Genomic DNA, 26,414 nt, shown 5'->3' with positions numbered 1-26,414 from the left:
CAGGTAAATTAGATTAAGTACAGTCCTTACCTTTTGTTTCACTGGTCAGCTTGATTGTTAACTGGTCTGCTAGGTTTTTGACTGGTTCGTCACGCTTGACAACATGTATTTAAAAAAAAAACATTGTGTAGTATGCATGTGTTATGCACCAATCGCAATTCAATCAAAAGAGCTGCCTTATGGCAGGGTGTATGGTATTTAATTTTACAGCTGTCATGCTGTTGACCCCTTGCTGATGCGGAGCGCAACTTCGCAGAATATGCAACTATCATTTTCACCACTTTTGGGATGTAAATTACTTTGTGTACATTTTTGCTCTAAAAATGGGGGCACTCAAAATGGTGGGGGGGAAGGTAATGTAGAATAACGAGCTTTTAAAGTGAGGTCACTGTTAAAACAATAACACAATTTAAACATGCTTTGCAAAGTAAGTTGAATAGCATTACATAGTTTTTTCATCTACATCACAAGTACATGTACATGTAGGCTACATGTACTTTGGGCAGTAGGGTTGGTGTAGTGGTTCATGTACATGTACCGTCAGGGACACTTTGTGGATTGGGTTTTCAAATTTCAAACCCTTTGGTTGCCTGGAATTTCCTTGCGTGGGTTTTCCCTCCCACACCTAAAACTGAAACTTCCTTCCTTGTCTTCTCTCCATTGGGTTCTTGGCTACATGTACATGATCTAGTTTAATGATTGAGTTTGATTTTCTGAAATTTATTGCCTTCAAAACCAGAATATTTGTAGCTAATAAACAAATAAGTAAATAAACAAATATTAAAGACTTGTGTATGAATTTGTTTGGAATCCTAGGTCCATTCGTGGCAAATCTCTGATCAGCTGCTGAGGATGAAGCAAGATGTTGAAGTTTGCTACTTTGCAGCACAGACAATGAGATCTAAGGTAGGTTCAACAAGCTTCAGAGCATGACATATTATATGGTGAGCAAGGCCCTATTTCATGGCTCTGCTTACCCAAAGCAAAGAATCAGTGCTTGTTTGAATAGCCCTAAGGCCAAGTCACACTGCAGCGATAATGAAAACGATCACGACGCAAAAAACAGAATGGATTCTACTGGTTGAATTGGTCCACGCAGCTCTATACGTCAAGGCTTACTCAACCAATTGAGGGCATGCATTTTTAATGTTCTCATTATCGAAGCCTGTTTGACCTGGCCTTTAGACAAGGTTTGATTAGAAATATGGAGGAAAAGCTTCATTTTTGCGCAATACGTAAGTGACAGCACTTTTCCCCTCTAACTTGAACATTTAAGATTCTTGTAACTTTCATTTGTACTTCAGTAGATACACATACATGTAAGTATCTACGTGTAGTACATTTATAACCATTTGGCTGTGGTACATTTGGTTTAAGGAAATTTTTCAATTAAGACCAAGACAATTTTGGGCATTTCCTTTTCACAAAATGCGATCGATGGGTTTGTCCAACAGTGTCAAGCTCATATTTAGTATCGTTTAATTTTGTTTATACCATAAGTTTAATGCCATTTCCATACCATAAATGAAAGATTTTTTCCCTGTATTTTAAAAACTACATCCTTTAGCTGTTTAGATTGTAAAACGATGCAAAAAAGTGAAATGCGAGTGACAATGGAATCACCCCTATGTACGTACAAAATGTAAGTGCATGGTGATGACAACCTTCTTTTATTCAGATGTGTAATTTAATGACTTTGTGTACTGGAAGCCTTTCCAGTCTAACATGGTAAAATGTAAATCTTCTCCTCGTTCACCTCTCACCAACCTCTTCTCCTTCAGATCCAATACTCATTTCATGAGTTACCACCTGACTCACACCAAGCTCTCCGAGACTCACTCATCATTCACATCGAGAGTCTCAACGATCCAAACTTCCAGATCATACTGACGCAGTTGTGTTTAGCGCTCTCCGACTTGGCCTTGCAGATGGTCATGTGGAAGAACTCGCCAAACTTTCTGATTCAAAGGCAAGTAATGTAATGACTGTCAGGCCTGTACAATGTATGCTTTGTATTTGAAAGGGCAAGGACACAGATGCATGTTCTCCTTGGTAAAGGGCACCCTTTGAGGAAATTATAAATTTCGACTGAAGCATTTTCAAGGGCATTAAGGCAATGACCAGCAGGCATGGAGTCGATCGCCTTAGTTGCCTCCTCCATCAGGCCTGATTTTTTGGACAAGCATTGGTATAAACATTTGATAAAGTTGTCACTACTGGTACAAAACTAATTTCAATTTTGGGGTTGAACTTACACAATGTACGAATAGCTGAGCTCATATTCATGTCTTGAATTCATTTACTCATCCTTGAAATATCTCAAACGCTGTTATATTTTTGTAGCACTTTAGAGGAAATAGACAAATCCTGAAAACAATGAGGACATAATGGCGTGTCATGGCCTAGAGGTTTTAAGGCACCATACTCAATATCTGGTGTTTCTTATCAGCAGAGTGTTGGTTCGAGTCCAAGTCGTGACACTTGTGTCTTTTAGTAAGACACTTAACCCTGATGCTTTGTCCTTCGGCTGGGGCGTAAAGCTGTTGGTCCTGTGTATTGTGTAACGCGTGTTAAAGATTACAGTGCGCTAAGAGAAGGGGTTTGCCCTGGTGTTCCTGGTTTTATGGCTGCGTTATGTCCCACAGCAACTTTGGACCATTACATGGTGCTATGTAAAAGGAGTAGGTCTCGTAGTTCAAATGTAGTCCTACTTAAACTGTGCAGGAAAATACTGTATGTTGAAGCGCCTTAAGTGTCACTGCGTGACGTACGTGTATATGAGCGCTATGTAAGATATTCTTGCAGAAGCAGTCATTTCAAGACTTTGATGTTTACACCAACAGGTTCAGCACGGATGCATCTCAGATTCCCATCCTTCTTGAGTTGCTTACCGTCCTGCCAGAGGAGGTCCACAGTCGCTCTCTACGTCTGGGGATGAATAGAAGAGAAGAGTTCACACAAGAGTTATTCCAAGCTGCTCCTACAGTTGTGCGCATTATGGTGAGTTGTCCTGAGGTCTCGAATTCAAGCATCTGAAAGCACACAACTTGTGCAACAAGGGTGTTTTTTTCTTCCATTTCTCTCTTGCAACTTCGGTGACCAATTGAGCTCAAATATTCACAGGTTTGTTATTTTGTGCATGTTGAGATGTGAGAAGACTGATCTTTGACAATGGGAGACTTTCAAGACGCTTGGTGGCAGCAGACCTACCAGGTAGAATTCATTGTTCTCTGTAATGTGCTCATGCTCAGAACTACGTAAACAATGGAAATTTACCTGGTAAGTCTGCTGCCACCTAGCGCCTCAAAGTCTCCCATTACCAAAGGTGTCCAGTGCCTATAAAGGAGAGCCCTGCTCTTTTGTATACCATCAGTAAAACTATCATTATACAATTGTTGCACGCTGTGACGGGGTCAATGGGGTGTTGTACACCCGAGGGGGAAAATGGAACCCGAGGCGAAGCTAAGGGTGCCATTTCCCCTCGAGGTTGTACCAAACCCATGGACCCCGTCACAGCGTGCAACAATTGTTTTGTTATACCTTCGTATAATTGTTATTCCTCTTCTCAAAGTTCTGTTGTCATCTTCAAACATTATTACGACGGACTATTCATTGTTAAATAAGCAGACGAACAAGAAACAATTCCCTCGAACCCGCGGTTGTTTCGTACACAGCGCTGGAAATCGACCAATGCTGGGAACGATCAAGGTGATGTACACCGGTGTACATCACTTTTCATGTTACCCGGCCCGTCAAGCCATGTAACATGCGTATTTGTTGCACGGCACGTGATTGGTTCTCGACCAATCAAACTTCACATTTTGTACAGAGGTATAACAATATTACATGTACATGTACTCTGTATCCTTCTGTGTTGAAACCTAGGGACCTTCAAAAGTGACTGGCCAGTTTTTTTTTCTTTGACCAATGGAATTAATATTAACTGAATATTGTTTTTTTGCATTTGCAGGCTGCCTGCTGTGAAACGTCGGTCAGTGATCATCGTCTCTTAGGTAGAATCTTCAAGTGTTTAGCAAGTTGGTTTTATCCTGGGATTATTCCGAGTGTAGATGTGGCCAGCAGTACACTGTCTAACTTACTGTTTGATGTCCTGGTGAGTAACTCATGCATTGATAGAGAGGTTCCGCAAGCATATGGGTATAGATATTGATCTGATAACCCTATCTGTTCACCAAGGGCACCAAGGCATTTCCTCCTTGGCATGCTTGGTGAAGTGCACCCTATGAGGAATTTGTAAATTTCTACTGGAGCCTTTCAAGGGCACCAAGGCAATGACCAGGGGGTTTGGAGGCAATCGCCTTGGTCCCCTCCATGGAGTATCAGGCCTCGTTGGATGTATGTAAGATTTTGTTCCTCAATAATAAACCATTCTTAAATAGTGCATATCACCGTGACGACCCTCAGTATTTTCCTACAAGGTACATGTATATGTGAAGTTGTTGAAGTACTGAAGTATGAGACCTATTCCTTTACATGTACATACTGTACATGTACAAGGTGCTGTGGCACAATACGTAGCTAATCAAACCAGGAATACAGGGGCGAACCCCTTCCCTTAATGTGAACAGAACTGGGTTTCTTTTACAAGCTTTACACAACACACAGGACCTGGGGTGGATTTCACAAAGAGTTAGGACTAGTCTTATCTCGAGTTGTCCTAACTTAGGACTAGCCATGCGATTTATATCTCCCAGGACTAGTCCTAAGTTAGGACTAGTCAGTCCTAACTCTTTGTGAAATGACCCCTGCGGCTTTATGTCCCGTTCAAAGGACAAAGCAATAATGGTAAAGGACACAAGTGTCATGACCGGGACTCAAACCATCGCTCTGCTGATCAGAAACACAAGAGCTTGAGTTTCAATATAACGAGATGACATTTTTTAAAAAATTTTTTCTACCCTGTCATTAGCATGAAAAGTCTATAAAGCAAACACGATGTGAACATGTAGGTCAGGCATTATGCTAAAAAAAAAGTTCCTACTTTTGTCCAAAGGACCCAATATCATGCTTGCCACAAAAACGTTTCTTTGCACCTACATGTACATGTAGAACAAGCCCTACATGTATCTTTGAGGCATTCCCTTACTGATAATTTCTTATCACCAATTCATCTGTTCTTTAGAAGAAACATGATACACCGTCCATGCTTCATGAAGCGGCCAGCGATTGCGTCTGCTCGGCTCTCTATGCCATGGAGGATATAGAAGAACATCTATCACTAGCCGAGACGCTGTATAGAGGAATCATCCAACTGCCTGAGTCGTATGCCATGGTCGTCGCTGCTGAAGATGTAGATAAGTAAGTCATAATAATAATAATACAAAGCATTTATAAGGCGCTATACAAAGAACAGAGCGCCTAACATTAACAAAGGGAGGGCAACTCAAGAACAAAAACAAAACCAGACCAACGACAGGCTAATAGCGAAACAAAAAGATGAGCCAATTAGGATGGTTCTGGAAATAAAAATGTCTTGAGGAGGCGTATAACACAGCCAACAATGCAGCCCTTGTCAGACTCGCTGGCAGCGCGTTTTGTAATGAGAATAATCCACAGGGTAAATTTTGTCTGGGCGTAAACCAATCCTGCACAATCTTTAGACTGTGCAAGCTTTTTTTCTGCACGAGCTTCAAATTGCGCCAAACATTCCTGCACAATCTTCAAATTGAGCAAACCATTCCTGCATGATCGTCAAATTGTGCAAATTATTCATGCATGATTGGCATATTGTGAAAATCATTCCTGCACGATCGGCAAATTGAGCAAACTCTTCCTGCACAATAAGCCGATTGCTCAAACCATTCCTGCACGAGCGTCAAATTGTGCAAACCATTCCTGCACGATCTTCGAATTGTGCAGACTTTTCCTGCTACGGTAATTGGTAATGCTTCATTTTATTCCGGTAAAATGCTTGTCATAAAAACTGTTAGCGTTTTACATAACCGCATTACTTCGAAGGAAAAATGTTTCTCAAGATGTTGTATACAATCAAACGCTGCTGTAGGCTTTACCCAACAGTTTTTTAAAACCAATTGTATGACTTTCCTTATACAGCATGTTATTTATTATCTGATCTGTTTTCATTGCTGTAACAGGGCCATTAACTACAGCAGGATTTTTACAGAGCTTGCTGAAGCTTTCATGGAGGTTATGGTAGAAACACCAGGTCAAGTAAGTGCAAAAGTCTCTTACTCAAAACACTTAAAGACACTGGACACTTTTGGTAATTGTGAAAGACCAGTCTTCTCTCTTGGTGTATCTCAACATATACATAAAATGACAAACCTGTTAAAATTTGAGCTCAATTGGTCGTCGAAGTTGCGAGATAACTGTGAAAGAAGAAAACACCCTTGTCACACGAAATTGTGTGCTTTTAGATGATGCATGATTTCGAGAACTCAAACTCTTAACTTGAGGTCTTGAAATTGAATTAGCGGAAAATTACTTCTTTCTCAAACAGAGGGAGCCGTTTCTCACAATGTTTTATACTATCAACCTCTCCCCGTTACTCGTTACCAAGTGAGGTTTTATGCTGATAATTTTTTTGAGTAATTACCAATAGTGTCCACTGCCTTTAATAGACCACCAAGATTGCCCGGTAGCTAGAGACAGTTCCATCTCCTATATTTCAGAAGCGGGTAGATGTATTAAGTCCCCTGTGTTCATGATTATAAGAATCACTGATTGGTTTGTTTCAGGGTCTTGGTGATCTAAGCATACTTGACGCTGTCTTGACGTGCGTCGGTCACAGCCAGTACGAGGTGGCTGAGATCACCTTCAACTTCTTCTACCGACTGTCGGAGATACTGTACAAACGAGGACAGGATGACCTGAACGAGATCTACAGGCCGTACATCGAGAGACTAGTCAATGCTTTGTGTACTCATTGCCAGATGGACACAGACCATGTGAGTATTTTCGGTCTTTTTGATACTTTGAAACACTAGGTGGCAGCAGACATGCTACATGATCGACCGTTGTTTACAGATAGAGACACCTGTTCATGCGTTGTGTACTCATTGCCAAATAGGTACAGACCATGTGAGTTTTTTCGGGGGTCGTTTTATGGCTTGCGGTAACACCATTGACCTTTCGTAAATACCATTGCGCAAGCGCAGACTGTTGAATGAGGTGCATTGTGGGATAGATATGGATCAAATTTGGACACCAGCTAGACCACAATGCAGCTAGTTCCAAGCTTTACGTGCGCGCCCCAGTATTTGCGAAAAGGTCTGCGTACACACATGTATATGTACATGTACAGTACATGTATGTATCTACCTGCTAAAGTAGGTAGATTGTGTTCTTTTGAGAACTTGTCTTGCTTTATAATTTACTACAGCGAAGTAGTTTTTTTCGGAATTCTGGACACTGTTCAATTCTAAAAAGAACTGTCCTGCTTTTTAACTACTACTTGGGCGGGAGGTAGCAAATGACCGGGACTACTACTTCTGCTTTAGTGGATCCAGGAGAGTAGGAGACCTCTCATTATTAACTTTACTCCCAGTGGCTTTTTCATAGACAATATCAACCTCTAGCCCCGCAGGCATGGCAGGTACCAATTTATACCTTTGGGTAAAGAGAAGCAATTATAGACTGGGATTCGAACCCACACTCCGATGACTTGACCACCAGAACTTGAATTCAATGTTATAAACCACTCGGTCATGAGTGCATTTCGTAGCTCAATGGTCTCTAAAATTTGAAAGAGCCTGTGCTTTTTATCATACCTGTAGAAACCTATTGAAAAAATGACTAGTTTTAAAGTGAAGTTTATGTTATATATTTGGTTTGCTGTATTACCATGTGTGTATCTACTTGCCAGGTAGAGTTTGTTCTTGGAGAACTGTCCTGCTTTTTAAACTATCCGGGCGGATGGTATAGAAAATAGGCTGGATCTTATGGGATTGTATCTACATGTAACTGTACTGCTGCGGAGTGAGTTCTTAAATGGGTCACAATGTTTCGACTAGCTTGCTCTAGTCATCGTCAGGAGACTGCCGTGTTAATAATAATAATATCAAAGTCTTATAGCGCATGTATCTACCAAACAAGGTACTCAAGGCGCTGAGTATATATACAAACTTTCAGAAAGATAGGATATTGCAGTGATGAATTCTGAGACCCAATTATGTAGCACTTACAAGGGTTTACAAGGTGCTACGGCGCATGAAGCAGCCACAACCAGGAACACCAGGGCGAACACCTTCTCTTTTCGATAAGTGCACTGGGTTCTTTTACATGCATTACACAACACATGTGACCAACGGCTTTACGTCCCATCCAAAGGACGAGGCAATGGTAGAGTGTCTTGGGTCAGGACACAAGTGACAGGCTGGGGATTCAAACCCACACTCTGCTGATCAAAAACACCAGAGTTTGAATTCGGTGCTCTTAACCGCTCGGCACCGACACTTCAAAGGAGAAGTTTATTTGTTATTTATTTTTTTAATACCTATTTTCAGGAAGGAATACCTGATGAGAATGACGACTTTGGTGACTTCAGGATTAGAGTTGCTGAGCTCATTAAGGATGTAATCTTCCTAATTGGGTCCACTACGTGCTTCTCACAGGTGGGTTTGTTTGGTTTATTCGGGAAGACTTGTTTAAATTTAAAGGAACAATACAAAATTGGTTTTTGCTAATAAAACAGTTGCTGGCAGTGTAAGCACTGTATGTAATCCACCATCCACCATATACATAAACTGACAAACCTGTAGTAGTTTGAGATTGATCGGCCATCTTGGTCACAGATTTTGATTTTGAGGTCTTGAAATCAAGCATCTGAAAGCACACAACTTCGTGTGACAAGGGTGTTTTTCCTTCCATTATTATTATTATCTCGCAACTTCGACGACCAATTTATTTTGTGCATATGTTGAGATACACCAAGTGAGAAGACTGGTCTTTGACAATTACCAAAGGTGTCCAGTGTCTTTAAGTCATCCCATCTCCCTAGGGAGTATACACAGCATATGCTGCCAAGTATGTAGCGCATTAAGCTAAATCAATCACAATTTACTTTTAAAGTGACATACTCAAAGAGTAATTTTGAACTTGTAAACAGGTCATTTACGTATTATTATTTTTCTGTTGTTATTAATATCAGATGTTTAGAAACCTAGCCAGCCAGGGGTCAGCGGTGACGTGGAATGTAACAGAAGCTTCGCTCTTCGTGATGTCATCGGTGGCAAAGAATGTTCTCCCGTAAGTTTGTTCGTCATCCTGTCGTTGCAACAACAACATATCTCAAATACTAGTTTGGTTTTACCCTTTACACTGATGTGTGTTAGCACTGTATACTCGGTACTTTCCCGAGTTCTATTGAAAAAAATCCCAGGCATAGTACTAGTAGGGTGGGACTCGAACCCATCATTTCTGTTAACATATCTCGATTTTGTAATAACTTTGTATTTTTCATAAGAGATGCTCCATGCAAACTCATAGCCTATAGCTTTTGTGAAGAAAGAAAAAACATTTGTGTTGAACAAATTGGTGTGCTGTTGGATGCCTTAAAAGGGCTTCAGGCCTTTTACCTTACTTCATAGGGTGCTGTTTCTCACAAAATCAACACCCTTTAAGTAGCTTTTGTTAATTTTTTTCAGTGATGAAAATGAAGTTGTTCCATCGGTCATCCAAGCCATCCTTGGCCTTCCAGAGGAAACTCATGTAGCTGTCAAATACACCAGCATTCAGATGCTGGGAGAATTATCCGAGTGGATAGACAATCATCCACAAACGCTCGGTGAGTAGCTTGTAACCCTGGGTGAAGAGAATCAATGCAAAGCATCTTGCTCAAGAACACAAGTGTCATGACCGGGATTCGAACCCACACTCCAGTAATATAACCACCAAAAAATTGAATTCCTTGCTCTAAACCCACTCGTCCATGCCTTCTATCCACAGAGAGCTATCCAAAAATAGGCCTGGGTGACTAGTGAAATTTCGACTCATCGTGCCTCAAATAGTTGTGACTTTGACACTAGTCGCGACCAATTTCAAATTCCCAAGATGCCTTTAGTGTTTGCCGTAGGCGCAATAGTAAGGTTCACACTGAAAGGATTGAGGGATTGTGTCACTGCTGTCAGATTGTGTCACTGCTGTCTGATTGTGTCACTGCTGTCTTGAATAGTTGTGAGCAACATAATTGGTTCACCAAACATGTAGTCATGACTATTTTTGTAGTTCTCGCGACTATTCGTGCAGCACGATTAACCGAGTATTTGAATATTGGTAGTCGCATTGCGACTAAGCATTCAAGAGTCGCGACTTTGACACTACTCTCACTGGTCACCAAGGCTTATCCACAAATACTCTGGGTTTTTTTGTGTGTATGTGTACTTAATTTTTTCCCTTTTTTCCTGACTGTCTAGAACCTATCCTTAACTTCATCACCAACGGTCTGAGGAATCTCCAGCTGTCCTCCGTAGCAGCCACGTCGATCCAACGCATCTGCGCAAAGTGTCAAGACCACCTTGTGTCCCATCTTGACGGCCTCCTTCAGATCGCACAAGCTGTAGACGCCTTTAACCTCTCACAGGAAGCCGCAATAGGATTAATCGAAGGTGAGGGTCAAAGGTCATAGGTCAACTCTTGGTTTCATGTCAATGAGATAGTGGAAAAGAATGATGTTGTACACGTATGCGCGCAACATTGTTGACCACCAATATTGTGAAGCACTGACTCTGATTCATGACACATTTCATTCTTGGAAGTTCAATCGTGATGGTTAGAAAAGTAAACCATCTTCTATTCATAAATACCTGGGACAGTTTCTCCATTTTGATTGGTTGAGAGGACATCACGTAGGGGATGATACAACCACAGCCAGAAGTTTTTAAACACAGTTAGTCTACATACATGTGTGGCCACGGAATCAGCATAAGCAGTATACAACTTGGATTTCTGATGTTCTAACCTCGTTCATCACTTTATATTTCAACCAAGCAAATACTGAATTTATTTGTCTCGGTAAAGTTATCAAGAAACAAGCCTCAGCGGGGTTTGAACCACTAGTTTAAAACTGACTCAACACACACTGATTCCCTTATTCAAAGTGCTCTTTCCCTACCTTTGAAAGTCTTGTATTTTTTCTTTTGTGCAAGTTTCATACAAAGCTTCTCCCGCATCTAATTTTAAATACTCACAAGATCTAAACCAACCTTCTTCCCACTGATCAACCTTGTTGCCACTGATCAACCTTCTTCCCACTGCTCTGTTTGCAGGTACAGCATTAGTGTTAACCAGAATGCCCCTGGATAAGATCCAGGAAGGTTTGAAGCAGCTGATGTTAGCTCAGGTCACCCCTCTTAGCCAGGTACAGACATAAATAATCACTGTATTCATTTATTGACCCCTTGCACGTGTATCACACGTGGCGACCAATGCCACGCTCACCATGTTGGTGGGCAGTTAGGTTTACGTGTATTAACGCCGCGTTGCCTAAAATGCTCACTTTACTGCATAACGCGCAGCATAGAGTTATATATAAAAACGCACAGTGAAATTGCCCACCAGTATGGCGCATTCAAGATTTTTCTGCTGATGACGTCAGGTGAAATGGGTCAATACTGAGCAAATTTTGTACATGAACTGGCCTTTTGTCAAGGCATTCGTGGCTTACATAACTGCTAAAAGACAATATCCCAAGCGACTGGAAGGGGAGACTACGCACTTAGTGGCTCAGCCACGAGGGCCTTTTACAACCCGTTTGCGGTTTCTTATGTTTTTCTTGCCACCAAATTGGTTGTTGTCAAATTAATCATTAAGATTTTTCATTTAGAATGCCCCAGACTGCACAGTACGACGGCAAAAATGGAACTCTTTATCAACGTTTGTTTAAAAAAAAAATTCAACAGAACCTTAATTTGTACTGTTATTGTCTTCTGTCCTTGCTTTCTGTCATTATTTTAACAAACTTGTCTCTTCAAGACAGTTTTCTTTTGTAGCATTGTATGTCAACATTATGGGTTTATTTTTGTTTTTTAATTGAACAGGTTTTAAAAGGAGAGAATGAAGGGAAGCCCGGTGTAACAAGTGACCCAACAGTATGGCTGGATAGAATAGCTGCAATATTTAAGTAAGTTTCAGCTTTTAGCCAAAATGAGATATCTTGTCTAAACCTCTACCCACTACCCTCTGAATTCTACGCCAATTCGCACAACGCGTTGGTAATTGACACTGGCAATGGGTGGGCGAGGGGGATAAGAAATTTCCTGGAACATCACTCTCTTCCAGCAGAGACTTAAAACGCACTTGCTCATGCTTGCTTTCCCAACTTGACAATACTTAAGTTAACTTATACCAAACCAGCACCTCTCTCCTGAACCACACGTCAACACGTTGTGATCTTGTGTTGTATTATAGCGTTAACACTTTTCTTAAAAGCAAGATTTTCTTCAGAAAGATGACCCTCCTTTGGCCTTTGCTTAAACAGGAAGCTCAACATTTGAAACAAAAATATTACCCTAATTTTACCTTTATTTACGGTCCAAACAGGCAGCTTTTTAGGTCAACAGAACGGAACAGCTCTGTGATTGTTGGTAACAATCACATTAGATCTAGTTACAATTATGATTACTTCTTGTTGACACACAGAAATACGAATCCTCCGATAACCAACGGGCAAGTGCACCCGTGCCAAGCCATCCTTCAGGAGATCTGGCCAGTACTATCCAATACCTGCAATAAATACCAAGGAGACATCCGCATCATCGAACGCTGCTGCCGATGTATAAGATTTGCCATCCGCTGTGTCGGCAAAGGATCCGCTCTTCTACTCACCCCACTAGTATCTCAGGTTGGTGGAGTTACTTTCAGTAAAAGCCTTGAAATATATAGGATTTGAGGCATTGCATGGTGAGGTATCAATGTATATTTGGTTTGCGGTAACACCATGTGTGTATCTACTTGCCAGGTAGAGTTGTTCTTAGGGAACTGTCTTGCTTTATTCTACTGCCGTGGAGTAGATAATCGGAGGTTCGGGAGACTTCTCAGTTGTGAAAAGAACTGTCCTGCTTTTTAACTATTACCAGGGCGGATGGTATAGAAATTAGACTGGACTACTACTTTAGCTTATAGGATCGTAATTAACTGTACTGCCGCGGAGTCAGTTCTGAAATTGGTCTCAACGTTTCGACTAGCTTGCTCTAGTCATCGTCAGGAGCCTTGAAATAACCCTGACTGATGGATGTCAAAGCCAGAAACAAAGCACACAGACTAGGAATGAGTCGGGGCTTATTGTAGGTGTTCAACACCAATGTCAGGCCTCCAAATAACCAGCGGCACCCACAGCAGTTGCCCTGGTGCACTTTGGTTTTGCTGTGGTGCCCTCTGCAAGTTTCAAGTACAATTTAACATAGAGGCGCCCCTTACCAGAGGAAAGATTTATTGCGCCCCTTCAAGAGCGAAGTTTAAGGCCTGCAGCAAAGTGTATACCTAAAGTAATACACATTTTGTTGTTACTGAAGTTATGTTTATGTATTTGTATTGTTCTTCTGTTCTCTTTTAGATGGTAACCATATACCAAGCCCATCATCATTCCTGTTTCCTGTATCTTGGTAGTATATTAGTACATGAATACGGAGCTGATCCTAGCTGCATACCGGGCATCATAGACATGCTTCAGGTCAGTGTGGGTTGGTTGAATAGATGGATTTCAATACCCATCGTCGTGTGACAAGGGTGTTTTTTCTTTCATTATTATCTCGCAACTTCGACGACCAACTGCGCTCAAATTTTTACAGGTTTGATATTTTATGCATATGTTGAGATACACCAAGTGAGAAGACTGGTCTTTGACAATTACCAATAGTGTCCAATGTCTTTAAGTCTGATTTCCAATTTTTGTTGCAATTATGAACATCAAGAAAATGGTGATTAAATATCTTGAGAAACTGTATATCATGCATCGTAATGAACAAGTATGGGTCAGGCGTTGTGCTTAAAAGTTATTGTCCTACTTTTTTCCAAGACCACAATATCATGTCTGAAAGAAAGATGATGTGTATTTGTTAAATAGTAACTTTCCAACTGCTGGTTTACATTCTCTGTGCCTGTTGCAATACGGTTTTTTTTTATCTCGGTCTTCTTGATTTGTTTCTCTTCAGGCATTTATAGTACCAACCTTTCTGATCCTTCGTCAGCCTCATGGCCTGAGGAATCATCCAGACATAGTAGACGATTTCTTCAGACTCTGCTCAAGGTATGTTGTCAAAGTCTCCTAATGGAATTTCCCTCTGAATTTCTGTATTGAGCATCACTGGACACTATTGGTTATAACTCCAAATATTTGTTAGCATAAAAACTTACTTTGTAACAAACAATAGGGAGCTGTTGATAGTATAAAACATTGTGGGAAACGGCTCCCTCTGAAGTAATATAGTTGTTTAGAAAGAGGTGATTTCTCACTCAAATAAAAAAGCATTTTATTATAGACATCTGAAAACACACACATTTGTGCAACAAGGGTGTGTTTTATTTCATTATTCTCTTGCAACTTCCAATTGGGTCAAAATGTTCACTGATTGGTTATGTTTTGCATTAGTTGGGATACACCAAGTGAGGTGCTGGTCTTTGACAATTACCAATAGTGTCCAGTGTCTTTAAATGGCATTACAAGACACTGGACACTATTGGTAATTGTCAAAGACCAGTCTTCTCACTTGGTATATCTCAACATATGCATAAAATAACAAACCTTGAGCTCAATCTTTCATCGAAGTTGCGAGATAATAATGAAAGAAAAAACGCCCTCGTCACACGAGGTTGTGTGGTTTCAGATGCTTGGTTTCGACACCTCGAAATCTGAGGTCTTGAAATCACATTCGTGGAAAATTACTTCTTTCTCGAAAACTACTTTACTTCAGAGGGAGCCGTTTCTCACAAAGTTTTATACTATCAACAGCTCCCCATTACTCGTTACCAAGTAAGGTTTTATGCTAATAATCATTATGAGTAATTACCAATAGTGTCCTTCGCCTTTTAACCCTTTAGCCCGCATAACGCCCGGAGGCGCCCTGCGTATGACCACGCATACCGCCCGCACGCGCCCACGCAGTTTGACATGGTGTAATTTGAGTTATACACATGCTATTATAACGCAGCAAACAGCCGTAGATAGAGTGCGATCTCAAGATGTCAACAGTCTAAAAATAGCACATGGTCCACATAAGAAAAAATGACATAAGGTTCAAAGGTCGAAAGTCATTTCACAATCAAACAACGCATGTATGAGTGGGTGCTTTTTCTCTGTGTGGAGCCATACATTTTCTCTGTGTAGCCGGACCGTATAGGGGTTGTACCACGTACTACGCGCGCATGTACACAGTAATGGCAGTCTTCCGCTTGTTTCGCGTCAAACTTTCTGGTGTTTTTACACATGGAATACCGCGATTTGAAAGGATTTTACAAAAGATTTTAGGTACAGAAGGTATCTGTTGATAATAGAGGCATTCATTTTCATTTCTCAAGGTATGTTGTGATTATTTTCAACCAGTTTTCGTAGCTTTGTTTTCCTGTCGGACGACAGTAAAGTTGAGAAAACTTGTGTGCTCAACTTTCCAAGTAAACAAACCTTCACTTGATAGGCAAACAATGTTTTCAATTTTTTTGGATCTCTCTTATGTTTCCAACCTGAAAGCTTGAATTTTGTGAGACAAACAAAGCAACTGTGACAATCATCCAAAAGATAACTTCATCCTCTACAATATAAACTCAACTTGTAACACAAGAAAATAATCACACCGACAGTTATCCGACGTTTTTTTGGATAGGGCTGGAAATCGATTGAATTTTCCTGGCGCTCTAAGGAGCGTGTGACATTATGTTTAATGTTGCGTGCGTGCTAAAGGGTTAAACAATTTTGCTAAAGTAGCTGTTTAAAAACTTCAGTGCTCGTCTGTCGTGTAGTTCATTCAAGATACACAGGATTTATCTTGTTTTAAAAAAGTTTAAAACTTGTTATGGTTTCCAGATTACTACAGAGGTGTCCAGTAGCGTTCTTACAATGTACGTCAGTGGAGGCAATCATAGAGTGTGCACTGGCAGCATTATCGCTGGATCATCGGGAAGCCAATGCATCAGTCTGCAAGTTCTTTCATGAACTCACGCAGTGTGTTATATCCAAATGGGTCAGTTGCTTTTACAAACAGCTATTCTGTTTGCTATTTTACTTGCTTTTGTTTTATGAACCTTTTAAAGTTGTACTTTTCACTTGGTGTTTAAAGACACTGGGCGTTACTGGTAAGTGTCAAAGACCAGTCTTCTCACGTGGTGTGTCTCAACATATGCATAAAATAACAAACCTGTAAAAATTTGAGCTCAATCGGTCGTCGAAGGTGCGAGATAATAATGATAGAAAAAAACACCCTTGTAACACGAAATCAAATTCGTGGAAAATTACTTCTTTCTTGAAAACTATGTCATTTCAGAAGGAGCCGTTTCTCACAATGTTTTATACCATCAACCTCTCCCCATTAGCCGTCACCAAGTGAGGTTTTATATTTTTACTGTAAAGTTCTTTGGGGTATTTTACTTAAGGCGCCATATAAATTAATTTTATTTTTATTATAGCTCTTTATCTTGAGATTTCTCAAAGTGCTTATCACTCATTGTATTCATAGAAGATTTATTTTGAATTATAATATCTATTTATTGCAGTCTGATACAAGCCGTTTTTGCCACTATTTTCGTTTGGCTACATGCCTTTTTTTTTTTCCATTATGGGCATTTCGGTACAAGCCAATTGTGGTTGCTTCAAAATCATTTAACATTTTTTTCTTTCTTTCTGTTTGTTTTTTGTTGTGTGTCTGCAGGAGAGTCCAGATTTTGAGACGAGGAAAAACCTGGTACTGGCTCTTCTGGACAAACACGGCCCAGCAATCACCAAAGGGATTCTCCATGCATGTGTCTTCTATCTTCCATCTTACATGATGCCTGATCTTTCAGAGGTCTTGTATGAATTAATGAAAGTCAACAGGGAGGTAAGATTCAACCCAGTGTGCTCACCCTTAACACCAAAGCCTGGGGTGCGTTTTGATGGCTGTAACCAATAAATGGTTCGATCACTGATTAGCATTTAACCCAGTGCCAATTAAACACAAAACAGTTGTTGGTTAGGACTGCCAAAATGCACCCCAGATATACACTGTCTGGTAAAAACTGCTGTTGGATCATACACGTCACTTCTCAACTTGCCCAACACCACTTCTAATTTTGCCCTGTTTTTTCTACCAAAAATTGTTGTGGGGTAGTAAACACCAAGCCTGTAATAATGCGCAGGCCATGGCTTGTGTTGCCCCTGGTCTTGGCCTTGGTGCCCCTACAAAAGTTTTCCATTGACTTTAAGATTTTCCAGTGGAAGTGCCCTTTGCCAAGCGAAAATGGCCTTGCCCTTTCAAAGATGAAATACCAAGCCTGAAACACCACTTTTTCAATTTGCCCCGTGGGCTACCGAAAACTTTTGTGGGTCGGTACTTGCCACTTCTCAACTTGCCCTGTTGGCTGCCAGAAACTGTGCCAATCTACTTGTGTGCAAGGCTCATATTTCTTCCTTTTCAGATGTGAACAATACATTTTAAAATGTGTAAATTTAATTTTGGGTGTGTGAAATTTTTACCTTTAACCTTATTTTGTCATGTTTTTCTGAGTGTCCTTTTTATTTGCATTTTTAATATGTTGAAGTGCCATTACATTTCTTTATGTTGTTTGAATCTACCACTCTCTTTATGTTTGTGTATATACTTTTTTAATGTATTTTTTTCTAAAATGAATTGAATTTGAATGTAATTGAACTTTATGCTGTTGTTTTTTCCACCTTGTGATATTGTGAAGTATTTTTCCTTGACCCCTCATCTCTTTCTGTGCCTGACTAACTTTTTTTTTGGTATATACTTTTGTATGTATTTTTCTGAAATGAATTGAATTGCATTGAATTTGGATTTAATTGAATCAACATTAAATCTGTCATGTTTCCCACCATATGATACTGTGAAGTATTTTTCCGTGGAGCCTCTTTTCTTTCTCTGCCTAACTAACTGTTTTGAGTGTCATTGCATTGCTTAATGTTGTTTCAATCTATGCGTACAATACATATTGTTTATCATGTACTTTTGTATCATGTTCTTTTGTATCATGTTTTACTGTGTGAATTTATTTGAACTCCACATTATTGTGAAGTATTTTTCCTTGACCCCTCTTCTCTTTCTGAGCCTAACTAACTTTTTTGAGTGTCATTGCATTGCTTAATGTTGTTTCAATCTATGCGTACAATACATATTTGTTTATCATGTTCTTTTGTATCATGTTTTGCTTTGTGAATTTGTTTGAACTCCACATTATTTACAATATTAATTATTGTATTTGTATAATTGTTGTTTTATTTGCAGGTACCCATTATTTCAATTCATTTTCATATTACGTGTAATCCACCCCTAAAGCCCTGTATATAAGGATTATAAATTTTATATTAAAAAAAAAACATTTATTTACTGTAATTTATTAAATAGATAGTTAAATTTTATGCTCCCCTTGTAATGTTTATGTTTATCCCTTACATGTAACCCTTTAAAACTCTCCGAAATCCTCCTCATGAAGTTGTCTGATTATTGTTAATTTGAGTTTGGGGGCATAGGCCTAAATAACAATTGCATAGGTAGTTAGGCCTAGACCATTATTACAAGAGATTGCAGTCTTGTTCCGTTTGCCAATGGGCCATATTTTTGACCGCGTGAGGGCGCTCTCAATCATTTCCGGGGTTATATTCATTCATACCCAAAACAGTTATTAAAGATTGGCACACATTACCACCACAGACATCTAATCCATCACAGACAATTAGACTTTTAAAGGAGCCGTTATAATCCACCTCTAAAGCAAATTGAAACTACGGCGCAACAAAAGTGACAAAACGCCTATTGATTTGTGCAGGGCGAATCGCGTATACCCCTGGAAGTGATAAAAATACTATTTATAGCGCCCTCGCGCGGTTAAAAATAAGGGCATTGGGGTTCTTCTCAATCCAGTTGTACACATTTCTCAGTATCGTTGTCCTTATCCAAGTTTAATTAGTGTCATGTCACACAAGGCAACCAGTTCCAGGCAATCTCCAAGAAGGAAAAACCATTCACATTTCAACATTTTTCTTGTTGCTCATAAAATATTATTTGAATAATGACTCATGTGCTACCAAAGTGGTCATGCAGCATGCACTACAGTTGGTTGCCTCCAAGTTGCCTGGAAAGGTTGCCTAAAGGCCCTTTAAGACACAAACAAAGAAACCATTCAAGAATAAGAATTAGAATTAGAATATTTTACGTGCCACATCATAAATACAAAGAAACTTAGTTTTCGTTGGCGCAAAAGAATAAAACAATTACTAGTTAAAAACGGAGACAACAAATTCATTCCTTTTGATATCAAGATTCCTCATTGTCTTTCTAGACGTTGTGTACATGGCTTGAAGAGGCGTTAAAATCACTCCCTGCAGAGACGCAAGACGGACGAGTCAATGCAACCCAGAAACAGCTCACTGACTTCCACAAGACTGTAACAAGGTGAGTATTGAAGCTACTCGCTATATTCAGGTGGTCATGGTGGTTCTTGTAAACAAAGCATTGGACCACTCATACTCTCACAGGTCCCGTTGTCTGTTAAATCACTGGTGCTGGTGGCAGTGGTCATTGTTTATTTGATTTTGGGACGTTCTAGCTCCTTCCGTGGTCCTCTCTCTATGCTCTCACCTACAACAAGCTGTTGATTGTTTTTCTCTTTTTTTCTTCCTAGGGTAACATTTCAGAATAACATCATCAATAATTATGTATCATTACCAGTCAAATGTCACACCTAAATGCTTTTGTGAGGATTGATCAAGACGCATCACTCATAATTCTCTGTCTATTCTCTTGATTTTTTTCCAGCGCACAAGAGCTGATCACCGTAACCTATGCCATGAGGGACTTCACAAGGCTCTTCAGATAATACTAGCGTCATTTTCCTTCTTCCCCGATCATCAACCCAGGGGGGTCGACAGCCCCACTGAACAGTCTTTACACCCCCCTCCAGGTATCATGCCTGCAGCGGAACGACCGGACGACAAACAAACAAGAGGCAAGAATTTGGTCATTACAAAAAAAGTCTGAAAATTCTCCCCCGCGTGCCAATAATTAGATGCTCCATTGCCAGTAACGATCCTTCAATGAATGTGAAACAGTTTGTGTGTTTATGTTTCTTCGTTGCTTTTGTTGAGGGTTTTTGTGATTTTTTTTTTATTTTTGTTTTTTATTGGTTTACAGAAAATTATTGTTTGGACAAACAGCCTGGAGCAGTGAGTTGGATTGCTTGTGGCAGGTTGTTACTTGTAATTTTGAGCATTTTGATCAACTTGAGCATTTTGTTTTTCCCAAATGGGGGAAGGGGGTAGTTGGTGGGGGTCGAGGATTTTGCCAGGAGATTCACTCTCTTTGAATGTGTTTTTTAAATATTTTTCATAAATGCATTAGTTTTTAAAACTGTTATGCAGCATTTAATTGTTTTTTGTTTTTTTAAGAAACTTTGTATATTTTTGTTGTTGCATTTGGGAAATGGAAAAGGCCAGTGATTTGCCGTTTCGGCAGAACGTAATTCCTTGATCATGAACTGGCTCCCTCACCAAAGACACATAGTTTACAGATTTTGCTGGTACAGGTTAATTGACCAACATTTAAACCAACATTTTCCCAGGTTTATTATTCATTTTTATGGTTGATCGCTCAAAACCTAAACACTGTCGGACTCGGTGACTACTTTGTCAGTTCTTCCAACCCTGTACCATACTGTTAAAGGCAGTTAACACTATTGGTAAATACTCAAACAAATTATTAGCATAAAACTTTACTTGGTAACGAGTAATGGGGAGAGGTTGATGGTATAAAACATTGTGAGAAACGGCTCCCTCTGAAATGACGTAGTTTTCGAGAAAGAAGTAATTTTCCACGAATTTGATTTCGAGGCCTCAGATTTAGAATTTGAAGTCTCAAAATCAAGCGTCTGAAAGCACACAATTACTTCGTGTGACAAGGGTGTTTTTTCTTTCATGGTTATCTTGCAACTTCGACGACCGATTGAGCTCAAATTTTCACAGGTTTGTTATTTTATGCGTATATGTTGAGATACTGATCTTTGACAATTACCAATATTGTCCAGTGTCTTTAAATTCAGACATGATATTTTTCCTACTTTAGTCTTCTGCTTTTTTTTTTGCCCTTGGATAAATCAGAATTTTTTTCAAATAAGGCTTGAAATTGAAAAGTCTATTAAAGGCACTGTCCACGTTTGGTAGTTGTCAAATATCAGTCTTTTCTCACTAGCTGTATCCCATCATAAGCATAAAATAACAAGCCTGTGAAAATTTGGGCTCAATTGGTCTTTGAAGTTGCAAGAAAATTGTGGCTAGAAGTCTTTTATTATTTTAGTGAGAAATTACTACTTTCTCAAAAAAGTTCCCACGTTGTTTTATACTATCAACAGCTCTCCAATGCTCGTTACCAAGTCAGTTTTTAAGTTAATATTTGTTTTGAGTAATTACCAAACGTGTACCTTTCCTTTAAAGCCTACACCATGTGTATATGTAGGTCAGACCTTGACTCGATAAAATGCTCCTACTTCTGTCCAAGCACCAATTTAATATGCCTATAAATAGAAACTTGACATTGGTTTACTCCAAGATCAATTTCTTCTAATTCCAGATAGTAAACATATTACTTCAGGACGGATATTTTTCAAAGGTTTTCACACCACTGTTTTTTTTTCTTTTCTGTGTAGCAATCACTGACTGAAACAGTACAAAGCGTCAGTGTTCAATGGTCTTGCTTATGAAACAAGTCAATTTAAACAGGTTTTTGCCAAAAAAAAACAGTTATTGGCCTGGCGTTTCGACCCTAGCATGGTCTTTCCTCGAATGAGTTTTTAAGAATGTTTTTAAAATATGTTTACAGCCCTGTTGTTGCATTTATATGGGAGAGCTCGGTAGGAAATAAGGGGGGTGCAGAATTTAAAAAAATAAGTGATCATGCTTTAATAGACAATATTAATACATTGTCATCATTTGGTTAAACTACCGATTTGTTTGTTTGTAAAAAGCAAAAATATATATGCAAATATCATGTTGCTAACTGAGAAATATGAAGTTTATACCAAAGATCGACATTGGATAACAAACCAACTCTGTGAACCAATGTTCTTTCAAAGAACCACTATGTTTTGCTGAACTTGTACAGGCCTGTATGCTTCGTTTTTGAAAGGGCAAGGGCACCAAGGCATTTTCTCTTTGGTAAAGAGCACCCATGAGGAAATTGCAAATGTCTACTGGGGCATTTCAAGGGCACCAAGGCAATTATCCACATACTGGGAATGTTATACGCTAAAAAATGAATGATGCATGGGATGAAGAGTGCAAAACAATTTTTTTGTTTAGTCAAATGCTCAAAAGTGTTTCGTTTGAGTAAAATAAATTTGCAATGTGCGCTTCTTCAAACGGTGAAACCAAATAAGTTCCAATAAATTTCACATGATGACTGTATAACACTGCCGGCTGCATTGAAGCTTGTTTCACCTCGTTCCAATAAACCTCCGCAATATTCCTTTTTTATTTTGTACATACAACACCCATATTTTGTCACTTCCCAGTTTTGTTTTTGTTTGTTTTCTTTTCTTAATTATGGAAGTTTTCTTTTCTTAATTGTGGAACATGCTTTTTTTATATGGTTTATTGTGTGTTTATATTGGGATTTTTTTTTACATGGGGGAAGGGGGGGGGGGTTCTCGCTACTACCTGTTTGTCTGTGCTGGTCATTCTCTCTGCTAAGTTCCTATGGCTCTGATGAGACAATTTCACGAGGCATTTACAAATTCATTTTGAATATTTCCGTTTATTAGACGCAAACAATTCACAGATATTACCTGGAAAAATGTACACAGTTTTTCCTATACTTATCCTCACCTATTACATGTTTCCATCATCTTTCATAGGCAAGGAAAATTCCTCATTTCAGTCTTAAATAATAAGTAAGTCCCTTTCTTAACTTAAAGGAGAATCTTTTTGGTCAGACTAAGGCATCATTAATTACTCAACAAATTATGTCTATAATTATAATATTGGTTCATACAATATGTCATTAGTATAAGATTTTAATGAAAAAAAGCTTGGCCAAAAGCTACAATGAATACAGAAATATAAAGTGCATAAAGTATGAAGAGAATTTCCAATGCCATTTTTACAAATTGTTCATTTTTTTTTCTTGCATAAAATGTGGTCCATACTGCCTAAACTCAATAATGTGTTCTACTTGCTGCAAAATTCATCACTGAGGAAATATACTACATTTAAAGGCAGTGGACACTATTGGTAATTACTCTAAATAATTATTAGCTTAAAACCTTTACTTGGTAACGAGTAATGGGGAGCTGTTGATAGTATAAAACATTGTGAGAAACGGCTCCCTCTGAAGTATCGTAGTTTTCGAGAAAGAAGTCATTCTCCACGATTTTGATTTCGAGACCTCAAAATTAGATTTTGAGGTCTCGAAATCAAGCATCTAAAAGCACACAACTTTGTGTGACAAGGTTGTATTTTCTTTCATTTTTATCTCGCAACTTCAACGACTGTTTGAGCTCAAATTTTTACAGGTTTGTTATTTTGACAATTACCAATAGTGCCCAGTGTCTTTAAGTCTGTTTTCCGATTTGATCAATCAATCAATCCAAGTTGCTTCAGCTTCGTCTCTCTCACACTCTCTGATTCTCTCTGATGTGTTTTCGTCCGTGTCAATTACATCTTCTCCTTTCAGTTGTAACATAAACCCAGATACACAAGTATCTATTTCACACGTGTCTAGTCTGGTCATCGACTCCCCAAGGGTGTTGGCCTTCTGTCTTTACGTACTGTAATAAATACATCCATTTCCCTCTGGACGGGGAGGCAAAGCTCAGACCTTCAGGATCGGTTACCCATCCTAGCCATTCTCTTACTCCATGCATGGAGGAATAAAATTTATTCCTCCATGCTCCATGGAACTTGACCTTTATTTGAATCAGAATGTCTCCTGAAATTACAAGGTGTAAACTCTAAATGCTTACCTTTTAGAAGGCAACAGTAAAAAAAAAAAAACATAACTGGCATTTGATGTTAGACTTGTGGACAGTGAACGGCTTTCTTACAACTATAGAACTTTCCATTGTTGACAAACAAACCTTTCTTGGTTGGCTTAGCTCGGACAATTCAAATTAAATAGTTTGAACATATACATACACGAATTCAACACTTCTGCAAGCTTCCATTTAAAATAATTAGAAGATGTAGCTACCTGGTTTTGCTTTGCCTTCTTGGCTTTCCATCGTTTTCCAACCTAGGTTGGCAAAAACTCATTGCAAAAGAAAGGTCTGTACGCTTGCGACGAAAGCACCATTTCAAGAGTGGTCAGGAGCCAGCCATATCGCATGCACCACGACAAGTTTAAAAGACACTTGACACTATTGGTAATTGTCAAAGACCAGTCTTCTCACTTGGTGTATCTCTACATGTGCATTAAGTAATACCTGTGAAAATTTGAGCTCAATCGGTCGTCGAAGTTGCGAGATAATGATGAAAGAAAAAACACCCTTGTCACACGAAGTTGTGTGCTTTCAGATGCTCGATTTCGAGACCTCAAATTCTAAATCTGAGGTATCGAAATCAAATTTGTAGGAATTGCTTCTTTCTCGAAAACTACATCACTTCGGAGGGAGCCATTTCTCACACTGTTTTATACTATTAACCTCTCCCCGTTACTCGTTCCCAATTAAAGTTTTATGCTAATATTTATTTTGAGTAATTACCGATAGTGTCCACTGCCTTTAACGACTTGTCTACAAGTCTAGATTTAAGCTAGTAGCCTGTCTGTTTTCGCTAAGTGAATCTTACCCGTGATCAGCTTAACTGTAATATGTTAGAAGCACCTTCCACTTTTGGCACCATGTGTAACATTTCAATATCAAACCCGTTTATTATTTGTCCTAAGTAACAATAATGTGACCAAAATCACAACTCGTAAATTTTGGTCAAATCCGTCTGGAAAGCTGTTTTACTTTGCTGCTTTTTGTCTTTACTGCAATGACACTATGTGTAGAATTTGCTTTGCATTTGATGTCAAAATTAAGTTTCAACGATTTACTTGAAAATGTCTTTTTACAGTTTAAGAAATAATTGTCCGCGCGTTTCAATTCGTTTTAGGCTCAGTACTAGAAGATTTGAACATATTTTAAAGGGATTTCTATTCCAATTTGATTTGTTATTTCCAAATATATTATTACTGACTTTGAACCATTGCAACGATGGATGTTTGCTATTGTGGTATTTCATATCATGTCATGATTTTAAGAACTTTTGGGACTGTTTCCAGAATTGGTTTTGTGATGATGCGACGGTCCGTTTTGTTTTTGTTTTTTTTAATCATGACTTAAATAATTTTACACTGGTTGTTATTGCTTTACTAACAATCCTCAAGAACACTTTTGATCGCGTTCCATGCGTACATTGGACACGGATGCACGTTGTATGAATGAGGGGGCCAGACTTTCCTCCCACTTTCGATATGGCTTCCCAGTTTAATGGGGGGGGGGGGGGTGGGGGTGGACAATGGCGGCAGCATGGTTCAAGTAATATACCCAATGATTCCAGCTATCGCTTGTGTTCTTGAATGGCAATTTTGAAATTAAATGTATAATAGTGTGGATACGTATAGAAATATAAGTTCGTTTTTCTACATACAAGAGTTGTCCAAGTCCTTTGCAGTCTATACAGACCTTCCTGCCCTAGCACCCCCTCTGCGAAGCGTCTGTAAATGCAAAGGTGACTAGAAAACTATGTCTATAATATTTTGTTTTTCCTTTATTTTATACAAAGTCCTTGCTCTTTTTTTTAGTTCCTTTCTAAACTTGTAATTATTTCTGCTGTAATTTTTGTTCTTTTACTTCTGATGATCTTATTTGGTATACAAAAGTTAAACTTTTTACTCTAAAAACAATTAATTATGTAAAATAATCAATGCTAAAAAAAAATGAATTACAGAGTATGTGCTGACGTTTCATTTTGTGAAGCCCTAACTGACGTAAATAAAATGGCAATGGTTTGAGGAATAAAAATAGTTTTTTTTTTAATATTGTGCTGTGTGTCATAAGTATGTCCGTCTTGTGAAAATATCTAAACCGACGCAAACCACTACATTACCATTACAAATATGATATCTTGTTAAAGGGAATGTTTTTGCTTGTGATGCTAAGTGTTTTTTGGTCTTGCCGTTTTGCTTTTACTCATTTGTCACACAGCTCCTCTGGTCCTTTCTCGGTGATCATATACGGGTCAATCGAGATCAAAACAAATT

At 39.0% G+C, this 26,414-nt stretch overlaps 1 protein-coding gene across 1 annotated transcript in view; it reads left to right on the top strand.

The window, feature by feature from the left end:
• LOC139939477 (transportin-3-like) overlaps positions 1-25,656 on the top strand; it is a 28,935-nt gene extending 3,279 nt beyond the window's left edge. The window contains exons 2-21 of the mRNA XM_071935431.1: positions 817-906; positions 1,782-1,969; positions 2,844-3,000; positions 3,971-4,114; positions 5,144-5,319; positions 6,117-6,192; positions 6,720-6,929; positions 8,487-8,594; positions 9,131-9,228; positions 9,627-9,766; positions 10,395-10,586; positions 11,247-11,338; positions 12,018-12,100; positions 12,619-12,820; positions 13,532-13,648; positions 14,130-14,224; positions 15,995-16,151; positions 16,836-17,003; positions 19,462-19,574; positions 19,938-25,656. Of these exons, the coding sequence (XP_071791532.1) occupies positions 817-906; positions 1,782-1,969; positions 2,844-3,000; positions 3,971-4,114; positions 5,144-5,319; positions 6,117-6,192; positions 6,720-6,929; positions 8,487-8,594; positions 9,131-9,228; positions 9,627-9,766; positions 10,395-10,586; positions 11,247-11,338; positions 12,018-12,100; positions 12,619-12,820; positions 13,532-13,648; positions 14,130-14,224; positions 15,995-16,151; positions 16,836-17,003; positions 19,462-19,574; positions 19,938-19,998 (2,667 nt within the window). The 3' untranslated portion in view covers positions 19,999-25,656. The remainder of the gene's footprint in view (positions 1-816; positions 907-1,781; positions 1,970-2,843; positions 3,001-3,970; positions 4,115-5,143; positions 5,320-6,116; positions 6,193-6,719; positions 6,930-8,486; positions 8,595-9,130; positions 9,229-9,626; positions 9,767-10,394; positions 10,587-11,246; positions 11,339-12,017; positions 12,101-12,618; positions 12,821-13,531; positions 13,649-14,129; positions 14,225-15,994; positions 16,152-16,835; positions 17,004-19,461; positions 19,575-19,937) is intronic.
• Positions 25,657-26,414: the final 758 nt, after the last annotated feature.

This window comes from Asterias amurensis, chromosome 7 (genome assembly GCF_032118995.1).
Source record: "Asterias amurensis chromosome 7, ASM3211899v1".
Classification (NCBI taxonomy): Eukaryota; Metazoa; Echinodermata; class Asteroidea; order Forcipulatida; family Asteriidae; genus Asterias; species Asterias amurensis.
The sequence above is the reverse complement of the archived record's forward strand: the minus strand, read 5'-3'. Positions and strand labels throughout refer to the sequence as shown.